The sequence below is a fragment of the Triturus cristatus genome, chromosome 4_2 (assembly GCF_964204655.1).
Source record: "Triturus cristatus chromosome 4_2, aTriCri1.1, whole genome shotgun sequence".
Lineage (NCBI taxonomy): Eukaryota > Metazoa > Chordata > Amphibia > Caudata > Salamandridae > Triturus > Triturus cristatus.
The window spans coordinates 145,793,577-145,821,372 of record NC_140586.1 but is presented as its reverse complement, the minus strand read 5'-3'; the positions used below and the strand labels follow the sequence as shown (position 1 = coordinate 145,821,372).

Genomic DNA, 27,796 nt, shown 5'->3' with positions numbered 1-27,796 from the left:
TTGCGAAATTTTCCAAACTTTTGGCCAGCTCCGCTGCGCTCCTACCCTGAAAGTTTTGCGGTGATCCGTCAAGCGGGCGCCGAGAAAAATAGGGGTCACAAAACGCGTTTTCCCCATGCAATTTCCTATAGGATGTGTTGTCGCAACTGCAGCCCGAACCGCTGAACAGAATGGCACCAAATTTGGCAAAGAGGTAGTCCTCAGTTCGGACTCGTGCCTTTTGCATATATGGTGTGAATCTGTTCAGTAGTTCCTGAGAAAATTAGGGTAAAAAAGTTAGTGATATCTATGGCCGCGGAGGATCCGCGGACCATACCCGCACCGTAAGCGCACCCTCCCCGAACCGAGCGTGCACCCTCCCGATCACGCGCTGAATGCTAATTGGCTGTCGAGTGTCTCTCTACATTCGAAACCAGGAACTGTTGGCGGCCATTTTCAGCCTCGGTAGAAGCGAGGCTGAAGATGCAAGGGGAATAAGTGTGTAAAACATATAAAGGGGGCAGAGTGGAAATACTCTGACCCTCTAGAGGTGCTTAGGGGGTCCCAGAAGGACCCCCTGGGGCCCCCCTCTTTTTAAAAAAAAAAAAAAGCCGAAATGCGCGCACGGTGCGCGCATCCTATCGCGTTGGATGCACGGATTCTCTCGCGGTGGGTGCACAGATCCACGGCAACGTTTTTTGAAAAACGACAAGAAATCATTGGTTGTATGACAACTTTCTACACTGAAAGGTAGGGTGTATATTTCTGTTTTTTAAAGGTATGATTGTTATTGGTTAACAAAAAGAGATTGTAAGGAACATTATATATGATAAGCTGATATGTTGACAAGTCAAGCACACTTCCTGTCTTGTGTAGGAACATTGTGTGCTGAACTTGTGACCTGTGAGCTCAGTGCAGTGTTCCATAACCTGTTTCTATGGTAACAGGCAGAAGGCAGATTGGGGGAAGGGTTGAAATGTATTTCAGTTGGAAAGGGTTGAAATGTTTAACCAATAGAAATGTGTGATTGCTTTTGAGTTTATGGGTGAAGGATTGTGATTTGATATTTACATGTATATGTGTGGAAAATGAAAGGGAAACTTTTCCATGCTTTTGCTGAGAGGTGCACAGTGCAGAGATTCTGTAAAAGAAAATATACTTCTTAATCTACAAAAGAACTTGAAAGATGAGTTATTTATGGTGTACTGGTAGGAACCTTTGAAATTCACTGAAAAAACCAAAGGTTTCAGGGGCGTTATAGTTAGGAATTGGCATTTAAAATACCTTAGAAATTCACTGAAAAAACCATAGGTTTCAGGGGTGTTATAGTTAGCTGGACATTTCCCTCGTACAAAACCCTAGAAATTCCCCTGTTATAGTTAGTTCAGCTAACTATAACTTGCGCCCCCGCAATGCACTGCTGATGACGTCACATATTACATCACTCATGACATGGTCAGTGACATCACTGATGACATCACTGATAACATCTCAAATGACATCACTGATGACATCACAGATGACATCATCCATGTGATAAATTAGTGCATCTTCTCACACCCTAATTTAACCTTTGATACACCGACTCAAAATTTCAGGCGGGCATTTTGAAAACCATAGATACTCCAATACCAATAACTAAATACCCAATTATTAACTCTTAGGTCTACATACACCTCCACTCACTCACCTGTACAGTCACTCATACTTACAGTCACTCCGTACAAGACTATCATATGCATTTATACACCTATATAAACACTCACACACCGCCAATCATCCATTGAGGTACTGACACACCTAGTCAGTCGTGCAAGTAATTAAACACAGTCGAATTTACTCACCTATACAGTTAATCACATTCAAGTTCACTTACTCATAAAAATAGTACCACATTCTTACGCTCTTATACAATCATTGATACAAGCACACACTCATCCATACAGCCACTCTCACAATCACACACTCTCAGATATACCCACTTATATACTCTTACACACATATATACTGCCTTTCACATATGTAGTTAGTCACACATGTACCACTGAGATATACATTCAATCCCTTACACACCCATACATACACTCACCCAACCATACAGTTCATCACAGATGCACTCTTAAAACCATGCACCCATAGAATCACCCACTCACACATCTATGCATAGAGTCACACACACCCTACCCACACAAACACTCAGGCACCCATACAGATACTCAGACAACCAATCAATAACCCATATAGACACTCATATAGGTATTCACAAAACCATGCAGCCACTTATAAACCTACACACAGACACATACAGACATTCACACAGTTTAGTCACTAGTCTGCAGTAAGATACATTTAATGACTCACTTATAGAGTCAGTTACGCACCTAGAAAATCATCCATTCACACACTTGTACACCCACTCATTCTTCCACAGGTTCTTTCACTATAAATATATAAAACATATTTAAACTTTACAGAAACACACAGTCACTGGATGACGTCACCAGTGATGTCATTAGTGATCTCATTTGAGATGTCATCAGTGATGTCATCAGTGATGTCACTGACCATGTCATGAGTGATGTAATATGTGACGTCATCAACAGTGCATTGCGGGGGCGTAAGTTATAGTTAGCTGAACTAACTATAACAGGGGAATTTCTAGGGTTTTGTACAAGGGAAATGTCCAGCTAACTATAACACCCCTGAAACCTATGGTTTTTTCAGTGAATTTCTAAGGTATTTTAAATGCCAATTCCTAACTATAACGCCCCTGAAACCTTTGGTTTTTTCAGTGAATATATATATATATATATATATATATATATATATATATATAGATATATATGTATGTATCAAACACCACCAAAGAAGATCACTTGCACTCCAGGGGATTTATTTCCAAGGCTTATTTAATCTATTGTATAACAGCCATTACCTTCCAAAGCTCACAAACCAATGCGTTTCGAACAGATTGGTCTTGATCACGGTCACGGTTAGCGGTGATCCACCTTTAGTGTCTATTTATACACAATTATCCAGTCAGCCTATAATGATGCATTATGGGAGGTGTAGTTTTATGTGATACAATAAAATGTGCAAAACATTAATTATTAAATATTATAATAATAATAATAATAATAATAATAAGCAGATTATCCATTATGAAACCCTCATCAGTCTTGTTGTTAATTTATGTTTGTTAAATTGTGTAATTGTGTATAAATAGACTGTAAAGGTGGATCACGGCTAACCGTGATCAACACCAATCTGGGCAAAACACGTTGGTTTGTGAGCTTTCAAAGGTAATGGCTGTTATACACTGGATTAAATAAGCCTTGAAAATAAATCTCCTGGAGTGCGAGTGATCTTCTTTGGTGGTGATATTGAATGTGGACCTCGATTCCTTTACCACACCACTCTCACCGACCTTGAGCGCGCTAGCCCAAAGGAATCATTTGGTGGAAATATATATATATATATAATGAACTCACCTGTGAAAAGAGCATGCTGGGACAATACCTTCTTAATACTGCGCAGCCAATGGAGATGCTTGTGAGCAAGGAGTTCTCACTCTGAAACGCGTTAGGCTTTTAAAATCTTTCTAAATAAAGAAATGCTGGCTGCTTTCACTACATCTGCGCCTGGAGTGCTCTGACAACGGGATAGTTTGTTTGGTATATATATATATACACTCTTTCTCATTTTGCCTTCACCTTCATGCGAAAGAAAGAGCACGGACCACAGAAATTCGTTTGTTAGCTATTTTATTACTGCTCCTCACAGATCACAGTAGCCATGACTCGTTTCTCCCCTCACGGGGGACTTGATCACATGACGCGCATTTAGCTTGACCAGTTGTTCAAATACCATTTTTTTCAGACTTTTTGCCGCGTGATTTACTTAAAATGACCAGTGCATTGTAACACAAAGGTGGATCATAGACATAGAAATGGTAACATTCAAGTGGTTTCCTAATGTTTGGCATACATTATAGGTAATAGCAGTTGCAGTTGAGGAGCATGCTTAAATTCATAATTGAATACATATATAAATAACACTGTTTGTTAAACACATAAATATTAATAAATAAATAATTAAAAGCAGACATTCGCATACTAAATTGTTTTTTGTTGTTTTTTGTACAATCACGGTACCAATACCTGGGATCGTACTCAAAAAACCTCTGTTTCATTATCATTGAGATCATAGAACAGGGCAACATTACCATATACCATTTTTCATTGGATTCTACCTGGTATTACATTTGGAAACCTTTGTATACAACTTAGAAAAGTTAGTCAATATGAACAAGTTGCAAATTATATTCAATATACTCAATCTAGGTACAAATACCTTATTTAATGGTGTCCAACTTTCTAAAGATGTAATGACCCTCCCTGTTTATATAAAAGTGCTCCGATGTGCAAATGTGTCAAAAAGTGTCTTGTGCTAATTAATAAAAACGTATGTGCAAAACTTATCCAGCTAAGTGTGTTAAAATAGGGATAGAGTTGGCGATTAACATTAAACTGCAGATCTCTTACAACAGGAAATGTGTCTATGGAAGAACTGAGTTGCTGTTTTCACTGGTTACCACAAAGTGCCATGGTTGATTGTTAATATCTAACTGAGTAGGCTAGCATGTAACTCCTCTGTAGTATTCAAAACTTTTGGATGTTTGGTGTCGTGATTTAAAATTTATAGCATTTCGAGTCTACGAAGTGCTTTTTCCCGATCATCTCCCCTTTGGTTCAATGGAATAGAATCTATGAGGAAGTATTTTATATCTTTGGGGTTGCCCCCATGCGATTCATTAAAGTGGCGGGCCACTGGGTATGACTGGTCGTTGTTTTTGATAGCTCGTATGTGCTGGAGCACCCTTTTGTGCCCCTGTAAAATAGGTCTTCCTACGTATTTTAGGTTGCAAGGGCACTCCAGCACATAAACTACATGATCGGTTTTACAGTCCAACGCCTTGTCAAAATTTATCTCTTGCCCGCCAAATGGAGTCCTGTAGCTAGTTGTGGTGACTCCATGCTGACATGCTTTACAGGTTTTGCACTTGTGAAACCCTGATTTCTGGCTTATCCACGTGTTTTTCGTTAGTGGGCCACTTGGGTTGTTCTTGACTAAAACATCTTTCATTGATGTACCCCTACTGTATGTTATTGCTGTTTTTTTAGGTACTGAATCACCAATTACGGGGTCTTTTCTAATTAAATGCCAATTTCTTTTGATTATGTTTTTTACTGCACCTTCCTGTTGATTATATTTCATAAATTTAAATTGTCCAGGATAATTTGTTGTCTCTCCCCCTACAGGTTTCTGTTTAGTGAGGAGATTTTTCCTAGATGTTAGATTACTTTTTATGAGGGCAGTGTCCAAACATTTTTTACTGTAACCTCTCTCTTTAAATCTTGTTAAACATTCTGATTGAGCAATTTTAAGATCTTTTTCATTGCTGCACATCCGTTTTAAATGCAACAATTCACCGTAGGGTATACTTTCGATTAAATGCCCTGGGTGTGCACTACTTGCGTGCAAGATGGCATTGCCCGCTGTCGGTTTTCTGTGAAGTTTGGTTTCAAGCTTGTTCTTATTTATATATACCCCAACATCTAAAAAATTCACTGTGGTCTTGCTAATGGTTGCAGTAAATTGTAAATTGAGTTGGTTCTTGTTGAGTTCATCGATGAATGTTTCATCCTCTGTCTGAGTGCTCTGCCACACTAAAAAGAGGTCATCGATGAACCTCCACCAAACCTTCACATTCCTTTTCATGTATTTGGTATGTTCCTTCATGAGAACCATCTCCTCCCACCAGCCCATATGTAAGCAGGCGTAATTTGGGGAGAAGCTGGCCCCCATGGATACATCCCTTGATTTTTGGAATAATTAATTTTGAAACATAAAATTGTTGTTCTTTAAACAAAATTCTACCATACTTATCAGCATGTTGGTATGTTCTGTATGTCTGATACCTCTACGTGACAAGTAAAACTGCAATGCCCTTAGGCCATCCTTATGCCTAATTGATGTATATAGTGAGGTAACATCAAGTGTAATAAGATAATAGTCCTCTTGCCAATTGCATTCAACCATTTTAGCTAAAAAGTCCCCTGTGTCTCGCATATAAGATGTCAATTGTTGGACATATTCCTGTAGGAAGAAGTCAATATAGATTGATGTTCTCTCCAGTAGACTGTTTCTGGCTGAAATAATCGGCTTTCCTGGAGGTTTATTTGCATCTTTATGAATTTTAGGGATGAAATATAATATTGGTGTAACAGGGTTTTCGTTTTTTAAATATTTATATTCATCCATGGATATTAAGCCAGCGTTTTTCCAGGCTACTAATTTCATCTTGTAAGTTCTGTAAACCATGTTCAATGTTTCCTTGTTGCTACGGCAATAGCAGGTATTGTCATTTAGTTGTAGCATTGCCTCCTTAATGTAGTCATCCCTTTTCCATAGTACTACATTTCCCCCTTTGTGCACGTTTCTAATGACTCTTTCACTGTTGTTTTTGAGTTTAGTCATTAATTGATGATATTGTAAATTCCTTTTGTTGTTTTTACTTCCTACTACCTACTAACCTCCTGAGGCGGAAAGCCGGGAGATTGCCACTAATCTGTTTTATATATTTGTGTGTCACTTGTGGATAAACTGTTGTTTTTATAAGCACTGATTCACCTGGCTTCACAGGACTTGGTCCTAAAAGCACACCGCACAGCTGCCCCTGCGCTGTCAGCGGACTCGCAAACAACCACGGCGCCATTACCGGCGTGCAGATAGGCCACGCCCACTTGGAGGCCACGCCCCCTTCCCGAGCAAGTATATAACGCTGATTACTAGCGCCGCCTGCCAGAACCTACCAACCTCCTGAGGCGGAAAGCCGGGAGATTGCCACTAATCTGTTTTATATATTTGTGTGTCACTTGTGGATAAACTGTTGTTTTTATAAGCACTGACTCACCTGGCTTCACAGGACTTGGCCCTAAAAGCACACCGCACAGCTGCCCCTGCGCTGTCAGCGGACTCGCAAACAACCACGGCGCCATTACCGGCGTGCAGATAGGCCACGCCCACTTGGAGGCCACGCCCCCTTCCCGAGCAGGTATATAACGCTGATTACTAGCGTCGCCTGCCAGAACCTACTAACCTCCTGAGGCGGAAAGCCGGGAGATTGCCACTAATCTGTTTTATATATTTGTGTGTCACTTGTGGATAAACTGTTGTTTTTATAAGCACTGACTCACCTGGCTTCACAGGACTTGGTCCTAAAAGCACACCGCACAGCTGCCCCTGCGCTGTCAGCGGACTCGCAAACAACCACGGCGCCATTACCGGCGTGCAGATAGGCCACGCCCACTTGGAGGCCACGCCCCCTTCCCGAGCAAGTATATAACGCTGATTACTAGCGCCGCCTGCCAGAACCTACCAACCTCCTGAGGCGGAAAGCCGGGAGATTGCCACTAATCTGTTTTATATATTTGTGTGTCACTTGTGGATAAACTGTTGTTTTTATAAGCACTGACTCACCTGGCTTCACAGGACTTGGCCCTAAAAGCACACCGCACAGCTGCCCCTGCGCTGTCAGCGGACTCGCAAACAACCACGGCGCCATTACCGGCGTGCAGATAGGCCACGCCCACTTGGAGGCCACGCCCCCTTCCCGAGCAGGTATATAACGCTGATTACTAGCGTCGCCTGCCAGAACCTACTAACCTCCTGAGGCGGAAAGCCGGGAGATTGCCACTAATCTGTTTTATATATTTGTGTGTCACTTGTGGATAAACTGTTGTTTTTATAAGCACTGACTCACCTGGCTTCACAGGACTTGGTCCTAAAAGCACACCGCACAGCTGCCCCTGCGCTGTCAGCGGACTCGCAAACAACCACGGCGCCATTACCGGCGTGCAGATAGGCCACGCCCACTTGGAGGCCACGCCCCCTTCCCGAGCAGGTATATAACGCTGATTACTAGCGTCGCCTGCCAGAACCTACTAACCTCCTGAGGCGGAAAGCCGGGAGATTGCCACTAATCTGTTTTATATATTTGTGTGTCACTTGTGGATAAACTGTTGTTTTTATAAGCACTGACTCACCTGGCTTCACAGGACTTGGTCCTAAAAGCACACCGCACAGCTGCCCCTGCGCTGTCAGCGGACTCGCAAACAACCACGGCGCCATTACTGGCGTGCAGATAGGCTACGCCCACTTGGAGGCCACGCCCCTTTCCTCCCTTCCCATATAAGTATGTGTCTTTACCGTACGCGCAGCGGACGGGCGCAGCGGGCGGGCCGTCTGCGCGCCGAAGGCGCGCCTAAGGCAAGCCCGTCTGCGCCCGTCTGCGCCCGTCATCGCCAAGTCATCGCCTCTCGCCAGTCCCCCTGCTCAGAAAACTCGGACGGCACACTGCTATGATAGAAATCATCTCCTAGCACTTAACCCACGCCTACACTGCCACTAGCTAGAGGGCTGCATGGGTCAGACTGCTCTTCAGTGTAATTCCTGTAACTTAATTATATCTGAACCAAGACTGCCCCGACACAGAGCCACCAGAAGGAACCACTCCTCGCTCACAATCTCTCAGCTTAATGTCAGGTCCCTGGTAAAGCACCATTCTGAGGTATTTACGTTATTGACAGACGAGAACCCAGACATACTGTTCTTGAGTGAAACCTGGCTCAAGGATGAACTAACTAGCATCCCGAATCTTACGCTACCAGATGGATTCTCTATGTCCGCCATTAATAGAGACTCTAGGGGTGGCGGCATTGCCGCCATCTATAGAACATCATACACTTGTTCATTTGTAAAGGAAGATATTACGGGCTGCGAGTGCGCACGTGTTAAAATCACCACTAGCCCTCAGTTTTCCTTCTCTGGCCTTTTTATCTACAGACCCCCGGGGCCCACCTCTAAATTCACAGAGGAATTCCTAGAGACATCCCATGCTTTGGTTGCACGCTCCGCTAATTTCACGATCCTAGGGGACTTAAACCTCCATTTCGATTCCATCTCGGATCCAACCATCAGTAATCTCCTAGCGGACCTGACTGCCTTGCAGCTGACCCCTCTGATACAACTCCCTACTCACTCTGCTGGTCACCTACTCGATCCGGTTTTCACTAATATTCCGGAAGCCAGAGCAGATCCTCCTAAACCCATGGGATGGACTGACCACTTCCTTGTCACATTTGTGATACCGGCCGCTATCCAATCTAACAGGGCATCGTCCGCCTCCTGTCTTAAACGGCCCTGGCATAAACTCCAGAATATGGATTTTCCCGCCAGTTTAGGAGAACCCAACTTTGAGATCACAAATGACATTAACACATCATATGCCGCCTTTCAGGATTGGGTCACCAAAGGAATCAACACTATCATACCTGCCAAATGGACTAGAGGACGGAGCACCCATTCTAACCCATGGTATAACGAGAACTTGAAAATTCTTAGAAAGGAATGCAAAAGAGCGGAACGTCATTGGAGGAAAGACTATAGGGACAAGGACAAAGCTCTTTATTTGGCCACACTCAAGTCATATCATAAAGCTATACGCACTGCTCGCGCATCCTTCTATGCCAAGGAAATCGACTCCAGCTCCAACCCCACGAAAACAATCTTTAAACTGGTCCAAAAACTGCAAAACAGTGGCAACCTTGCCTCGTGTATTTCCTCCACTCAGTAATGCGAGGACCTTGCCACTTTCTTTACAGAAAAGGTGAGGAAGATCTATAACACCTTTTCACATATCCCTTCTGACCACACTAGCTCCCCCAATTTCTCATTTAAAGGTCCCAGGCTCACCTATCTGCCAGCTATCACTCTTGAAGACCTAGCTAAATTCTGCAAGAAAGTGAAAACCGGTGCACCTTCAGACCCCATGAGACCAGCCCATTTTCTAGGAGCTCTGGACTTCTTTCTTCCCTCCTTGGCCTCGCTCCTTAATCTCTCCTTTTCATCGGCCACAGTACCCATATGTTGGAAACAGGCCTGTGTCACCCCCATTATTAAAAAACCCAATCTAGACCCCACTAAGCCGGAGAACTACAGGCCCGTCTCCTTGCTCCCTTGGGTGTCCAAATTAGCAGAAGCCCATGCGAACACCGTACTCACTGACCATATGGCCAAAAATAACATCTTGGACCCCTCCCAACACGGGTTTGGGCCTGGACATAGTACGGAGTCCGCCCTTCTGTCCACCACTGAACACCTCCGAAGGATTATGGACACCGGTCAGAGTGCTGCGCTGATATTGCTCGATCTCAGCGCAGCCTTTGACACGGTCTCCCATAATATCCTACTGAGTCGCCTGGAAAGTATTGGGACCAGTGATCTGGCACTCGAGTGGTTCCGATCGTTCCTCACGAGCAGATCCTTTCGCGTGTCAGCCCCCCCATTTATCTCCCAATCACATGCGATCGGTCAAGGAGTCCCGCAGGGCTCTGCCCTCAGTCCATCCCTTTTTAATTTGTATATGCAGCCCCTTGCGGGAGTGGCCAAAGAATGGGATCTCACGCTGGTGTCGTACGCCGACGACACACAGCTGGTAATTACCCTTACTGATATGCCCTCGGTCTCCGCTACAAGATTTAGGGATGGGTTGGCTGCAATCGCCAACTGGATGACTGCAAACTGCCTACAACTGAATGCAGGGAAAACCGAGGTGCTACTCCTGGGCAAGAGCACCAGTTGTTGGAATGATCACTGGTGGCCCCCCTTATTGGGCCCCATCCCCCCTCCCAAATCTCTGGTCAAAAACCTAGGAGTATGGCTATACTCCTCGCTGAACTACCAAACTCACACTAAAAAAGTAGCAGCCACATGCATTGGGCTGCTGAGAAGCCTTAATCCCATTCTAGGCTTCTTTGACTCCAAAACACGGCAGCTTATTGTCCAATCCACCATCCTTGCCCGGTTGGACTATGCGAGCGTCCTATTATTAGGCGCTAACAAAGCCGAAACAACCAGGTTTCAGTGAATTCAGAATTCAGCGGCCAGGGCAATTGTAGGCCTTCCCAGAAGGTGCTCTGCTAGAGCCATCTTACAAAGACTCCACTGGCTTCCGGTGGAAGCCCGTATTCAATTTAAGGCACTTACCATTGCTTTTAAAATCCTTGAAACTGAGGGTACCGTACTCCTCCGATCGCTGCTAACACCTTACACCCCCCAACGCAATCTTCGCTGCATGGGCCAACACTTAGTAGTGGTCCCCCGCACGAAGCTCTGCCGTATCGGGGGTCGCTCCTTCAGACTTTTGGGAGCAAAATTATGGAATTCCCTGCCCCTCCACATCCGCCGCCTTGACAATCTGTCCGCTTTTCGCAAAGCAATAAAAACTCACCTTTTCCCTCTCATGTAGCCTCTACTCTCCCTATCCTCCCCCCCCCCAGTAGGTTGTGCTATGGTTCTTAGCGCCGGGACGCCCCGTTGCTGGGGCAGCTGTCGCGCTCAACAAACCTTTAACATAACATAACATAACTTCTACTTGCATTTTGTATTTTGCAGTTGAGATTTTTTAGACCACCCACAACTTGTTCATGGAGCGCATCGATCTTATCCTTTAACATTATGGGATTAAAGGTGGAAGGAGGCTTGAAGGATGTATTGCTTGGTTTATAAATAGTACTTGATGATCCTGAGAGTTCAATATTTGGACTCATTGTTTCATCCTCATTTATCAATTTTTGCAGATCATTTATGAGCTGTTTATCAATTTCATCCATGTTCATTTTTATTGCTTCATCTTCGGATGTTTGTATAATTGTTCTATTTTTTCTTTTTTTTCTTTGTTTTTGTCCGAGATGTTGGGTTTTGCAAGATTTAGTTGAGTAAAGTATTTTTGCAATTTTAATTTTCTTACACTTTTATAAACATCAACTCGAGTAGCTGCATAATTGAACGCACTTTCAGGGCAATAGGAGAACCCAAGGGCTAGTAGTTGTTCTTCAACTTTATTTAGAACTGTGTCAGTTAGATTTATTACAGTTCTCTTATCAGCTACCCTTTGCTCATTATGTATTATTTCCTCTAATATATCTTTGGTCGCCGTTTTAGATGCCTTTTGTTCGTATATATATATATATATAAGAACAGTAGAGTTCTTTCTAAAAAAGAGAAATCTGAAATACTATGAACACAACATCATGCTTAAAGAACTGATTACATATTGTCTCTACAATAACTTCATTTTATTTTCAGGAGAAATATACCACCAACAACAGGGAACTGTGATGGGCACGTGCTTCGCCCCCAGTTATGCAAATTTATTAGTTGGCTGGTGGGAGAAGCACGTGGTCTGGGCAGGCAAAAATGAAGTTTAGTTGGAAAAAGTGGTTCTCTGGTCTCGGTACATTGACGACCTCTTCATCATTTGGAGAGGGTCAATGGAAGAGGCCATAACATACATAGAAGAGCTCAATAAAAATGATATGAATTTGAGATTCACTGAGTCAGACCAGTGTACCCTATCTTGACTTAATGATGTATGTAAAAGGGAACAAAATAGAGACTACTTTATGCAGGAAGCCCACAGCGGGAAACAGCGTGTTACACGCCAATAGTTTTCATCTTAAAAGTGTTATTAGTGGAGTACCGTATGGGGAGCTTGTAAGATTGAGACGTAATTGCTCACTTGATGAGGACTTCAGTAAGGAAAGTAGTAATGCTTTCAATAGGTTCCTTAGAAGAGGATACAGAAAAGATACCCTGATTAATGCCAATAAAAAGATCAGAGAGGTAGAAAGGAAGGATCTCCTGTTAGAAATTGGGGGGAATAAAGTTCCTATTTTAGAACCCCAGGGGAAAGTGAGGATGATAACAGAATATACAACAGGATCCACAGAAGTTTTTCAAATCTTCAGGAGAAACTGGAAGATATTGAAATCAGATCATGTTATAGGACCCATCATTCCGCAGACCCCATTGATAACATACAGGAGAGGACCAGCACTGAGAGATCAGCTAGTAAGGAGCCACTTTACAAAAGCCCCTAAGAAAAGGATTTGATTATGGGATTTTGTCTATGCATGAATTGCAAGGCATGCAAGAATAGTCCCAATGTGAAAGATTACAGCATACCAGGAAGGAAGACTAGACGAAAGATTAGCAAACTCATGAACTGCAATTCTGACTATGCGGTTTATTGTTTGCTGTGTTCGTGCAACAGGAGGTATGTAGGAAGTACGATTCATCCTACGAAAAAGAGAATCCTTGAGCACATGCATGCCATTAAAATTCATGATGCAGCATATCCTGTTGCAAGGCACTTTGAGGAGAAACATGAGTCTAATGCTAATTTACTGCGATTCTTTTGTCTAGATCGTGTTCCCAAGAACGAAAGAGGGGGGAACAGAACTAAGAAACTAAGAAAACTTGAATCGCGATACATTGTAGAATTACAAACTAAGACCCAAAAAGGGTTAAACAATGAGGAAGAGCTCTGGGTCCACATAGAATAAATATTAAGTAAGAGGAAAAAGAGAGAATTCTATAGCGGTGGGGCCCATTCAGGGCATAATTAATTGAAGAATGATGATTATTCAGTACCCTGGTGAATGTGAAGCCCATCATGGGCTGGATTGTAGACATCATGAATTATGTATTCGGTGAACAAAAACAATGAATGAATTTGCAATTAATTGATTTGTACATAGATGTTTTAAGATGACTGACCTAAGATTGATGAACGCATTATGAAATACAAATCATGGTATAACATACTTTATTGATATCTTTGAAGTTCATATGTATCAAAGGCTTTTTTGACATTTCATCATGGCCACCGTAATCACGCAGTATTGTTAACACCGACCCCCTTTTTTATGTTCATGAACTGCCAGTCCTCTCTCTTTCTTTACTGTTTATTGAATATTGTTTGTATAAAAAAACTTGTTTGAAACCAAAAAATGTGACATTGAGGAAGGCGTGTAGCTGAAACACGTCTGTGCATTTTTCGCGTGTGACCATTAAATTCATTTAATCACGTTGCCAGAGTGCGCCTCGTTTCGTGACCGCGACCGTGGGAGGAGGTCACTTGCTGGAATATATATATATATATATATATATATATATATATATATATATATATATATATATATATATATATATATATATATATATACATATATTCACTGAAAAAACCAAAGGTTTCAGGGGGGTTCTAGTTAGGAATTTGCATTTAAAAAAACCTTAGAAATTCACAGAAAAAACCATAGGTTTCAGGGGCGTTATAGTTAGCTGGACATTTCCCTCGTACAAAACCCTAGAAATTCCCCTGTTATAGTTAGTTCAGCTAACTATAACTCGCGCCCCCGCAATGCACTGCTGATGACGTCACGCATTTTGCTGAATAAAAAAAAGTCAAAGGGGGCCCAGAGTATTTCCACTCTGCCCCCTTTATATGTTTTACACACTTATTCCCCTTGCTTCTTCAGCCCCGCTTCTACCGAGGCAGAAAATGGCCGCCAACAGTTCCTGGTTTTGAATGTAGACAGACACTCGATAGCCAATTAGCATTCAGCGCGCGATCGGGAGGGATGCGCGCTCGGTTCGGGGAGGGTGCGCTTACGGTGCGGGTAGGGTGCGCGGATCCTCCCCGGCCATAGATATATATGTACTTTTAACTCTAATTTTCTCAGGAACTACTGAACGGATTCACACCATTTATGCAAAAGGCATGAGTCTGAACTGAGGACTACCTGTTTGCCAAATTTGGTGTAATTCCGTTCAGTGGTTCGGGCTGTAGCTGCGACAACAGATCCTACGGGAAATTGCATGGGGAAAACGTGTTTTGGGACCCCCTTTTTTCTCGGCCCCCGCTTGACGAATCACCACGAAACTTTCGGGGTAGGAGCGGAGCGGAGCTGGCCAAAAGTTTGGAAAATTTTGCGAATATTTGTCAACCGGCGCCAGACTTATTGGGAATAGAATGTTGCGGATTTCCTATGGAAAATAGGTCCTAACTATAACTACTGGCGACCGCCAGTAGATAATATATATATATATATATATATATATATATATATATATATATATATATATATATATATATATATATATATATATATATACCATCAAGAAAAGTAATAGGCTGCACTGCAAGGATTACGTTAAGGCAATTTTTATTTTCCTGCCACCATCAAGCAATGTGTTTCCACCCTTTCGGTGACCGAGAGGGTCGAAACACGTTGGTTGATGGGGGCAAGGAAAGAAAAATTGCCTTAACGTAATCCTTGGAGTGCAACTTACTTTTTTTGGTGGTAAATGGATTGAAATTCGAGGTTGTATTCTGCCTCGCATGCTCGCACCGGCCGTGTTGCATGCTGCATCCGGAATCAATTGTTGGCAATATATATATAAAGATATGCAGAGAGGGAGAGAAGGTAAGTATATATATATAAAGCTAAGAGAAAATTCAATATTTATAATTTCACGTCCATATACTTTGACAATATCAAAGTAATTAGATGTGGAGCTAAGTATAGTAGATCTATACTTACCTATAAGAAATTTTGGTAGTCAATATTTAAGTGACAATATGTTTTGCACGTTAATATTTATTTTAAATTCTGGCAGTATACAAAAGCAAAACTACGTACAGAGACTACATATACAGGAGACTAAAAAAGTTGTATGCGTGTTCGCACAGAGTGCTATTTGAGAATGTGTTATACACAAGTGGAAAACTACAGTTGTTGAGGACTTAAAAGTCTGTACAGTAATCTAGACCATGGCAGCACTGAACCATTTGTTTTAGTCAAGCATAGAAATGCCTTAAGTCGGGGAGCCCAACAGAGGGTCATAAGGGTTTAGAACATGACAGTTTTTCAGGGCCGCCACATAAGATAAATGTGCACATAATGAATCAGTGATAATTCTAAAACTCTGGAATGAATCCCGCCATCCTGCGCATAAGTTAAACACTAGGGGCTTATTTACAAGTGGCATTTTTAACATGGGAAAAGTTACGTACGGGTGGCGCAAGGGTCTTGTAAATAAGCCCCCTATGGTTTAGTATTTACTCATCTCCTTTGACAAATGATATTCGATGGAGAACATTTGGATGCAATGTGCTGCCGTTTAGTACAGCTCCAAATCGTGTTTACCTACCTTGCTTCGGTACGTTAGCTCTGCATCATTCCGGCTCCTGTTAGCAATCTCCTCATATTGGGATTTAACCTCAGCGATAATGCTGTTCAGGTCCAAGACTCGATTGTTGTCCATGGATAGTATGACAGATGTGTCTGAAATTTGTGCCTGTATTTGAGCAATTTCCTGCCAAAGATATCAAGAATCGGTTAGTGACCTGTGTCAAATCATTTGAAACTTTTGCTATGTTATTATTGGATATGTTTAGGCTCCATTCATTCCCACTAGAACCGTGGTACTCATAGTACGGCCCGGCAGGCCTTCATTGGCGGCTCGCAGACCTTGCCTTGCAGTTTCTACGTTTCAAGTAAGGCCGGCAGTAAACACAGAAGATGACCGCAGGAGCATACCTTGTGAATACGTATTAAATAGGTATTCCCTACGTATGCTCATGCTGCCATCTTCTGTGTTTACTGCCGGCCTCTGTGAGGTCATGGCACCGTCGGAAAGCTTCCCAAAAGGCCCTTTAAAAGTCAGCTGTAAGCGCTTTCACAGCTGACATTTAAAGGGCCTTTTGGGAAGCTTCATGTTTGAAAACAGATACACAGGCACACAGACAGAGACACAGAGACACATTGACAGAGACACACAGACAGAAACAGAGACACACAGACTCACAGACCGAGACACACACACAGACAGACACAGAGACACACAGACAGAGACACAGAGACACACAGGCAGAGACACAGAGACACAAAGACAGAGACACAGACAGAGACACACAGACAGAGACAGACAGAAACAGACAGACAGAGACACACAGACAGACACACAGACAGAGACAGACAGACACACAGTCAGAGACACACAGACACAGACACACAGACTGAGACACACAGACAGAGACACAGAGATAGAGACACAGAGACACACAGACAGAGACATACAGACACACAGAGACACAGAGCCACACAGACAGAGACACAGACAGAGACACACAGACAGAGACAAACAGACAGAGACACACAGACAGAGACACACAGACAGACACACAGACAGACAGAGACAGAGACACACAGACACACAGACACACACAGAGACAGAGACACACAGACAGAGACATACAGAGAGATACAGACACACAGACAGAGACACAGAGACACACAGACAGAGACACGCAGACACACAGACAGAGACAACAGACACACAGACAGAGACACACAGACACACAGACAGAGACACACAGACAGAGACACACAGACACACAGACAGAGACACAGAGTCACACAGACAGAGACACACAGACAGATAGAGACAGAGACACACAGACACACAGACAGAGACACACAGACAGAGACACAGAGACACACAGACAGAGAAACAGAGACACAGAGACATACAGACACACAGACAGAGGCACACAGACAGAGACACAGACACACAGAGACACACAGACAGATACACACATACACAGACAGACAGACACACACAGACAGATAGACAGATAGACAGACAGACATAGACAGACGTGTGTATTCCGGGTCTGGTGGCTCAGTGGACTAATGAGTCTGCTGCAGGTGACTGTGTTCAACCTCTTGGTCACAATTTTTTTTGTTGCTCTAGACCCGCCCCCCCCCCCCTCTGACCCCAAACCCACCGGTGCGGCCCCCCGCCACAAACCACACTGTAAATTTGTCCCCGAGAGAAAGTTTGTGAGTACCCATGTGCTAGAACAAGGGAGAATACACGAAAAAGTATAATAAAAATACAAAAATAATTTGAAAGGAGCATATGTTCAATACTATACATGAGATTTATTCTAGTGTTCATTATAAAATGCAAAAGACTGACTTATCATGCTGTTAAGAAATAATTACCGCATCATAAAGCGTTCTAAGGAAGTTGGTTTCATCATTGAAACTATCCACCTTGGACTCCAGCTCTACCTTGGTCATGTAGGCAGTGTCCACATCCTGCAAAATGAAACATACATTATTTTATCTCCAGGTCAATAAGCACACATACTCACGTACGTAAGGAATGTAATATGCCCACCCTCAACACAGGTAATACACATCACACCATGTTGCTTCCAGCGCAAGTGCAATGTGCATATTTGGTTTAAACCCCATGCTGTTTTGGAATGTGCAGTAGTATTTACCCAAACTAGCATTCCGATAAAAACCATACTGGATAAGCCTATGCCAACATATTCTTTTTACACGCCATCTGTGAGACAGTAAGAAATGTTTTCTCACATCTGGTACCTGGTGCTGTGGTAATAACATGAACTCTAACTTTTGCACTGTAGTGTTACTGAGAAGAAGTGTGTTAATTAGTTGACTTGCTGGAAATAGATGTCATTCGTCCACATTAACTGGTATTGCTCTGGCATAAATATATATGTACAATATCAGCTGAATGGAACGTGGGCAAGTAAAGCATATTATTAACAGGACGAGTACAAACAATTTAAATATAAGTATATTTTCATACATTTAATGCATGTTTTCTAAGGATGGAGCCTTTTGAAGGCTGGTTTGCACTTTGTTCTTCAGGTCAAGCAGCTCACTATTGATTGATATCATACTTGCTGTCCCATAGATGATAGGATCGATGACAAAAAATTGGAATGCTGATTTATTAGTCTAAAACAGAAAATGCATGTATTGAAAGTAGTAATTTATAATGCGAATATTTTACTGAACTTAGATGGTTGCCATGTGGAGGCTCTAATATAGCCTTAGAGCCTACCGTAGTGGGCTCTACCGGCCATTAAAGACCTGCTCCGGCGTTAAAGGCCCAAACCGAAGGCTTTAAGACTATTAGAAAATTCCACCCCTAGACTGCAGAATGTTCTAATTTGTTAAACAAAGGTCTCACGGTGCCTGAGAGGATTTGCCTCACGCAGCCTGAGGTGATTGAAATCCCCTCGGGCTCCGTGAGGCCTTTGTTCACAGCAATAACTGTGAACAAACATTTAAATGCTGGAACTCCGGGCTTCTACCGGCCAATAGAAGCCTGGAGTACTCCATTGTTTCAATGGAGCTTCCAAAATTCCAATGTTCTAATCAAAGTTCATCACTTTCGAATTTTGCTATGACAAAGTTGAGCCTGCTATCTGAACGAGTTCACCCCATTGGAGGAAGTCAGTGAAGAAGATTGCTTTCTTGAAATTCTAACTGTACTCCTAAAGGAAACTTGATGGATGTCTAGTCATAGTACAGCCACCTCCACAATGGTATATTAGATCAAGGATTCTGTCAGAGGAATGTGGTGTTCAGCATACAAATCTTCGATCCATGAGTGCAAAAGTGAGCGCTCTTTGAATTTCTCAAATCTGTGAAGTAGAGCCAGTTGTTAGTTTTCACTACATACTATGATCACAATAATGAACCACTCCATTACACCGCTGTTCCCAATATTTTCTTTTCTTGCCTTCTACATGACTTGAGAAGATCAACCCCACTTTCCAAGCACTTTATAAAGGACTGATTTAATGTGAGACCCCTGCTGAAAAAGTGAAGTGCCTCCATTCCGAAGTGTAAGAAGGAAAGACTATGTTAAATACAAATGGTGAAAAGGGTGGAGCAGATTGAATAATTAATTTTCCTGCACCTTTCCTGATATTCTACTGATAGCTGCTACTTTGGAAAGAAGATCCATAGCAGTGACTGCATTTAAAGTGCCAGCAATACTTTCGGAGACTAAGTAGTTATTTTATTTATTTTACAGATTATAAAAAGCACAATCTAGACCCACAAATGCATCAGCAAGCTGTATAATTATTTGCAAAATAATGAATAGCAAGGATCTTTCTTCAAATATAGTTAAAAAAATATACAAACATTCTTTCAACTGAACATTTGCAATGGATACATACACTATAGGTGGAAAGGTGAGCTTCATTTTCCAAATAAAATTGAAGTTTCAAGGTTTTGAAATAAGCACCTTCTGGACATGTTTAAATGTGAACAGCTTCTGTTCTCATTGTGGTTGGCGCTAGGAGTGGGTGGATCGCCTGGAATTTCACCCAGTGGAATTCTGCGGAGTTGCATAAAAACGTTGCCGAAATTCTGTGAGGTTTAGCAAGTAGGCGCAACCAGCACGTTGCAATGATTTTTAGCGCTGAGAGCCTGTTCCATGTGGTAAAATAAACATGAACTGCACCATACAGTGTGCCGGGGGCACAGTTTCTTTGCTGCCCCTCGGGTTGATTTTCTACTCAAGCGGCAGCTTTCTCAACGCAAATGGTCACAAATGCCCCTGCTTGGGAAAATCTCGGCTGATGCCATCCTGGCGCCTAAAAATAGAGCTGGGGATGCCAATTGTTGCTCTCAGTCAGCAACTTACAATTGGTGAGCCATGCACGAGAAACAAATCCGCCACGCGGCGCTTTTCTGAGTTTTGCCGGAACTCCTCATTACAAGTATAACGCAGAGTTTGCAAAACCCTGTGAATTCCGCCGGTGGAGCGGAAATTACTGCCCACCCCTATTTTGCACAGAGTTCAACAATTTGCAAGCATATTGGGTAAAAAGCTGGGCTTCCTCAGAGTTGTTAATATTTTTTAAAGTAATCAAGAGTCAAATAAAAGGAAGTCTTGTCTAGTATTGTTCATGACACTTCTGTGAAGTATTATAGATTTTTCGGGTCTACTTGTCTTTTTCATATCCATAACACTTATATGTATTTGTTTACTTATTTCTAACCCTGAAATTGCGCTAAATATAATTTCAACCAACCCAAATGAACACAGTAAGTTCCTGAAGTTATGTCTGGCTAAGTCAGCCAATTGGATGGTGAGGAACTGACGACTTACTTCCAACAGTATAAAACGTTTGCCTATGGCTTTAAAAATCTGTCTCAAATTGAAAGAGAGCGAGTTGTAGCTCCCATAAGTAATACCATGCCTTCACTCCCAGTGACCAACTTGTACAGTACTATTTGACCACAGCATTTACACGTGTGCTCTGGTAGCTGCTCCTATCAAAGCCTGGTAATCCGAGGAGTCATGGGAATTGCGCTTACTTCTGATGAATTTTACTTCAGGTTCAGTGGTCACTGCCTTTGCATCAGCTGTCTTGAATCTTGAATTGAGGGAACCTATTATGGCTAACTAAAGTCTCCAATTCGTGCAAGCTGTCGCAATATGATCGTGTTCTTGCTACCTACTGTCAAGAGTGCACTAATGACAATTAAGCGCTGTTTCTCGCTGGTCCATCAGTATCCGATAAAATATAAATGGGAAATTCCAATTCCATGCTTACCAGTCTTAGTCAATGTATTAATTTTTAACTTAACATTGCGCAGCAACTAAATTTGGTGCATTGCTCAAGAAGAAAAACATAGCATAAAGCAATATCAATAAAGATGGGCCGGCTGCCTTTCCCTGAACTGACAATATTAAAGATTGCATTGTGCAACACACAGCCTTGCACCATGGTGCAGAAGTGAATGTGCATTTTCTGGCATTGGACTTGTACTGGAGGCATTCCTCTCCACTACAAATTCCTATGTCTACACAAACATGGAAGGATTCTATGCACTGGGTGTTTTCTGTGAACACCAGCACACATGCAGTAAGTGGACTATTTAGGAACTATGAAAACATTTATCTTTGTTAGCGTCTGCTTCAAGGAGGCATTCGTTTTGAAACTCCCATTCTAGCAGTCATGGCAGATCGAGCTTTGTGTCAAAAGCTATGGGTTTTTTCACTGTAAGAACCCAGTAACAACATCCTGATGACAAGGGACATAAATCAATGCAAACTGTTGGCTGCCCGTGGCCCACGAAGGGGACCCTCATAAGAGGGCGGCTGCCTTAGTGCCACATGAGGGCACACAAGACAGTCTAGCGTGTGGGACCCCCCCCCCCCCCCCGGGGTCCGTGAGCAGCGTCACTTCCAGTAGGGGGTGGGTGGGGATGATTATTTATTTATTTATGCAATTTTATATAGCGCAGACTTTATCCAAAGGTGTCAGAGCTCTTTACAATAGGACCAGTTACATTACATAAGAAGAATGTTACAAAAGTACATGTTACAAAAGCAAACGAGATAAAAGAAGACGTATAATACAGCAATAGATGGCAGTCACTCACAAACACACTAGAATGACACTTGTACAGGCAAAGAATACACATTTACAATAGTGAAAGAACTTCCTTGGGGGACTTGAAAGGGTGTGCATTAGTTCTGGAAGTGTCTCTGAAAGAGAAGAGATTTGAGGTCAGTTTTGAAGGTCCGGGTAGAGGTGGTGGTACGGAGCTGTGGCAGAAGCGAGTTCCAGATTCTCATCTCATTGCCTGAGAAAGATTGAGCCATCGATCTTTCCCTTTTAAAAGTGGGGGGCTCAAACATTAGTTTTTCTGCATTACAAGATGGTCTAGAGCCTCCAGAGATTTTCAGTTTATTCGCCAGGTAGCGAGGAGATAAAGTGTGCAAGGCTTTGTGGGTGATACAGGCAGTTTTGTAGATTGATCTTGCCTCGATGGGAAACCAACGGAGGGAAGACAACAAGGGTGTGATGTGGTCACTTCTTTTGGCCCCAAAAATAAAACTAGCCGCTGAATGGAGAACAGATTTAAGAGGGGAAAGGTGGGATTTGGGGAGGCCAGTAAGAAGAGAATTGCAATGGTCCAATCGGTGGGTTTTTTAAGAAGAGGGGTAACCTGTCCTGTTTTAAAGGTAATAGGAAGGGAGCCTTGCTGAGGGAGAGGTTAACCATACCGGTCCATTAAGAAAGAGTATGGGTGTAGAAGTCAATGGCAATGTCACTAGGGATGGGGTCGAGAGAATGGTTGGAGGACTTTGTTTCAAGGATGCATTTGGGGAGGGCATCTTCAGAGATGGCATCAAAGTTCTGCCAAATGACTAAGGATTTGCGCTCCTCTAGGGGGGTAGGATGAATGACCTGATCCACCAATGATTTCACTTTTTCGTCAAAGAATATAGTGAATTCCGCTGCTTTCTTTGGAGAATCCTCCGGCTTGAGGGTTGGTGGAGAGCAGTTAGGATTTTTGATGAGATCGAAAAGTTTTTTGGGACTGTTTTTACCTGAATCGAGGAGGGTTTTGAAGTGTGATGCTTTTTCAAGGAAGATGTCTTTGTGGTACTTGGATCTTGCTGAACGTAGCGTAGCAAGATTAGTGGTGGATGAAGCTTGTCTCCATTGTTTCTCCAGGATTCTCAGGTTCTTCCTTTCTTGATAAAGGGATTTGTTGAACCAAGGTGCTGAGGGAATAGGCCTTTTCTTTTTGCTTTGAAGAGGAGCGTCATTATCGATTTTGACTGCAAGGACTCAGAGGCATTGGGAGGTGAGATCATTGACGTCCAAGTTCGGGTCTAGCCTTGGAAGTGATATCATAGCAGGATCACAGAGAGTATTGAGGTCAATGTTTTTGGTGTTACAGAACCAGGTAGTAGTCCTTTTAGGTTGGTCAAGAGTTATAGAGTGTGAAAGGTGAAGAGAGAAGGGAATGAGGAAGTGGTCAGACCAGTCTACATGAATAGGGATAGCAATAGTAAGCATGTCTGCTTTAGATATAATAAGGTCCAGAATTGAGCCCTTCGAGTGTGTTGTTTCAGTGCAGTGTTGGATAAGGTTGTTTGTTGAGAGAACGGTGGCCAGCCTACTTGCAGATGGGTCCTCCAATGAGTCCCAGTGAAGATGGAAGTCTCCCAGGAAGATCTGTCAGTCACTTTGCAAGTATTGGTCGTTGATGAAGTCGGTGAGTTCTTCCAAAAAAGAAGAAGAGCAGCCACCAGGCGGGTGGTAAATGGCATGAAATCTGAGGGGTGAGCAGTGTTGTATTTGAAGCTCAAGAGATAGGCATTCAAATGTACTTAAGGAGCTGTAAGGAAAAGCCTTCAGTTGAAGGAAGTTTCTAAAGATGATTGCAACACCTCCACCAACCTTGTCAGGTATAAGGGCCTCTCCCCACCCACCTGGCGGCCTCTTTGCTACTGCGCTTGACGCAGTTTGGATTTGCCCCTGGGATCTCCAAGACCTGACTCTGGTGAGTGCTCCCCCCCCAACTCCTCCATAGGTAAGGCGGTGAAACCCGGCCATTGTCGTGGCCGCCTTGGGGGGGAGCTCCTGGGGTGCTTAGGGCAGCAGCCCCCTCCCCAGGTCGTGTCCAGCACACGGCTGCCCAAGGAGAGGGCAGGAAGTGGTCGGAGACCTAGTGCCTTGATCCGGCACAGCGTGGGTCCAGGGTGTTGGGGGGGAGGCCAGCGGGGTTCTCCCACTGGGGTGCCAGCTGCTAGGCTCTGGCCCGTGCGGGCTCGAGGTTTCCACGCTGCGGGGCTCCCCCGGGGGCCTGTTTTGGGCATGGTCAGAGGGCGCACTCGCCATGCCTCCTCTCCCCTGGAGGTAGTGACCCACCATGGGGTGCATCTAGGAGCTGGCACATAGCTGAGCTCCAGGTAGGAAGGCACACTGCTTGCTGGGGTAGGGGCTGTAGAAGGACGGGATCCTACAATTGCCTCTGGCACAACCTGCCAATGCCCGCTGCAGGCAGCGCCAGTTAGTGTTCGAGCTCCCTGGGCTGCTGCGTGGTTCTACAGTCCCCGGTTGAGTCGTGAGTCTGACATAAGGTAGCGGCGTGCAGCCTCTGCAGGAGCCGGAGCCGGGCGCCGTTATTTGGAAGTTGTCCCAAGTGGACTCCGGAGCACGGGTGTGAATGGGACTGCTCGCCCTTTTCCTGCTTTCTGTCTCAGAGATCCCCTCGCCAGGCAGGGATCGACCGCTCTGGCCAACATCGTTCTCATTCATTCTAGCAGTCATGGCAGATCGAGCTTTGTGTCGAAAGCTATGGGTTTTCTCACTGTAACAATCCAGTAACAACATCCTGATGACAAGGGACATAAATCAATGCAAACTGTTTTTGTTCAGAAAAGGGGCCCCTTTCCGGTGCAAAATACCTTTTTGTGCAGGAAAGTAAGTACCAATGTCCTGCTTTGTGCCGCTTTGCATCACTCTGTGATGGTGAAAAGTGTTAGTAAGGCTGGCTTAATGTGTCTAATCATTCTAAGGATATTGCTACAGACACTAAACAGACTCACTTTCTTGAGTCGAACCCAATAAGTATACAACTAATCACAGCAGGCCTTCATGAACTCTTTCTATATTCTGGTTCGAAAGCAAGTCCTACTTTGTACTCCTTGCCTTCTCTTCCTTTGTTTCATTTTGGTTTGAATACAGGCGGTGTATTTAAAATTATGTCAAGTAGGGAGTTGTTTAAGTAAAAAAATGTATATTAATAATGATGATTTTTCTGAGACACTGTAAGAAATCCATCTGGTGATGAATACTTTACTGCGGTTTCGAGCACTGGGACCTTCATTAGAATTATTTTTCATATATTAGTCACAGCAGCAGTGTTTGCATCAATGTCCCCGGACCAAATACTGTGGGAAGTGTCATGGCTGATTGAGGCTTAGCACATGTGCACAGCATCTTCAGCTCCATGTTCTTCTTGTCTTGAGCCAGAAAGGGTCTTTTTAGGCAGAGGTATAGTCCATGGCAACTGTATTTCAAATGGAAGTTACTGGGCTGTGTGGCACACCTTGGCATTGTTGCGACCTGATTTTTGGGCAGTAACGATCAAGTTTCAACAATTTTTTTGCTCAGAACACTCAGGGGCCGATTCCGATCTAGGTCCGAAGGGCACCGAACGCGATCCGGCCGGAAAAACTACGAGCCGTACGCATGTTCTCCGGCCGACTCGTACAGCTGTACGAGCGAGCAAGTACGATGCGAGCTACATGACATTCACCGACCGAGTCGTTTCTGGGTCCGAACAGCTCCGTACATCTCGGTCGTAGGCTAACCGTGGCGTGCATTGGATGCGATTCACGACCGAGCCAGTACGATGCACGTGTTGGACAGCCTGTGCGAGCCGGAGTGTCCGGCTCGCAAATCGTCCGGGTGGTTGCCTTTGGGGTTCGTGTCGGACCCCCTGTCACCGCAGCCCTACAACTTGGACAGAGGGGGAGACCCATGGGTCTCCCCAAACATCACGGAAGCTACTTTCTTGAACGCCATCAGTACGCTTTCAGAAATGTAATTCCCCTGAAGAAGGGTTCGCCCGAAATGCATAGGGCTGAAATACTTTGAACTTGATTATGAATTTGTTGACAACCCATATGGATTATACTATGCTTGAAATAGTATGAATGTTAAAGAAATTGTTCACAATTCGAATTAAAAAACAACTTGTCAAAGAAAGCATTATTAACTGGATTACCATTATTTGAATTTTGACAACAACGGAGTGCTGAGTAAAGGACGTTACTCCTACGGGAGACAACGCATTTACATTTATAATTTTCACCTCCTGGCTCAGGAGGTCATTTACCAGGCACCCTAAATAAATCCAACAGCATCTACCATATACACAAGGAGTGCGACGTTCCACAATCCAATTGGAGTCTCCCCAACACAGGCATGTACGGTGCGGATGGCACCGACTCGTACCCACTGTAGGGGGTGCACTTGTCCGCGACGTACCCATTCAGTCAATGGGAGTCCATGTACGCGTCGTACGCCCGGCTCCCATTGAGTCTGACCGAACCGAGTCCGGCAGCATACGGCCGCATCGTACTCGCTCGGTCGGACTGCAGGACTCCGGCTCGGTCGGAAAACACTCCGGATCCGGCTCAGTCAGAGTGCTTTCCGACCCAGATTGGAATCGGCCCCTCAATTTCATATAATACAATCTAATGTCAGCCCTTCACATGCAAATGATTCACTAACTGTGCACCCTTTTTGTCCTACTTTAACCAATGTGGCCATCAACTCTAACTTTTGTCGGGCCCTTTTGGTTGCCTCTCTCGTTGCTGACAACATGTGGTGGTTTCATGGCTTCTTTAGTGGTAGGTTGGAGAAAGCGGATTTGGACACTACAGATGACCTCCTTGAAACGAAAAGTCCCTAAGGCTTACTACTGTTCCCTTTATTATTTAATTTTTTTAAATCTGAGACTCCTATTGGGTTTCATCAAGTCCCCCCACCTCAGACTTCATTATTGAGAAAAAGAGCACTAGAAACCTAAAAAGCTTTGGGTCTGGTTCATAAAGCCACCCAATACTATTGAGCCTTTGTGCACAGATGAAAAGGGCACAGAAATGTACCTGGTAGGCGTTAAACCCCTCAGAGGAGTGGGACGTGGGAAGATCAAGGCTTGGTTTTCTCTAGGTGTTTGGGAATGCAAAAAAACCTGGGAGTAGGCATTCACAAATTTTACTCTGACGTCTTACCAGCCTGGAATGGGTCAAAGATATAAACCAGCGCACAATACGTAGCCAGGGAATGAATTGAGAATAAAAATATGGGACGATATATTTGCAGAAGGGAACTCTCTGCAAATAACATTTGACGAATTACGAGACTTCTAAGCACTGATACCAGGGCCGTTCATACTATACAATGCATCAAAATACCTATTGCTGGCTACTTGGTCAGTGGGGCTTAAGGTCCCCGACACCACCTCACTCTTGCAGGTTGTGCTCACACACGGTGCAGTGAGGCAGGCGATCACATGCATCTGTCCTGCCCTGCTACAAGAAGTTGGGACGCACCTAGGGAGGTTACAGGATTGTAGGAAGAACGTTTAACTCAGGGGCTGACTCCTAATGAATAGAAATGTTAAGATGATATCGAAGTGCTCATGACTGAGATACATGCATTTGAATTTTTTACATCACCCGTATC

The 27,796-nt window shown here is 43.6% G+C and overlaps 1 protein-coding gene across 1 annotated transcript in view; it reads right to left on the bottom strand.

Moving 5' to 3' along the window:
* Positions 1-27,796, bottom strand: part of LOC146833196 (keratin, type II cytoskeletal cochleal-like) — a 215,390-nt gene that overhangs the window by 136,996 nt on the left and 50,598 nt on the right. The window contains exons 4-5 of the mRNA XM_085600854.1: positions 17,958-18,053; positions 16,099-16,263 (exon numbers count right to left, since the gene is read on the bottom strand). Of these exons, the coding sequence (XP_085456980.1) occupies positions 16,099-16,263; positions 17,958-18,053 (261 nt within the window). The remainder of the gene's footprint in view (positions 1-16,098; positions 16,264-17,957; positions 18,054-27,796) is intronic.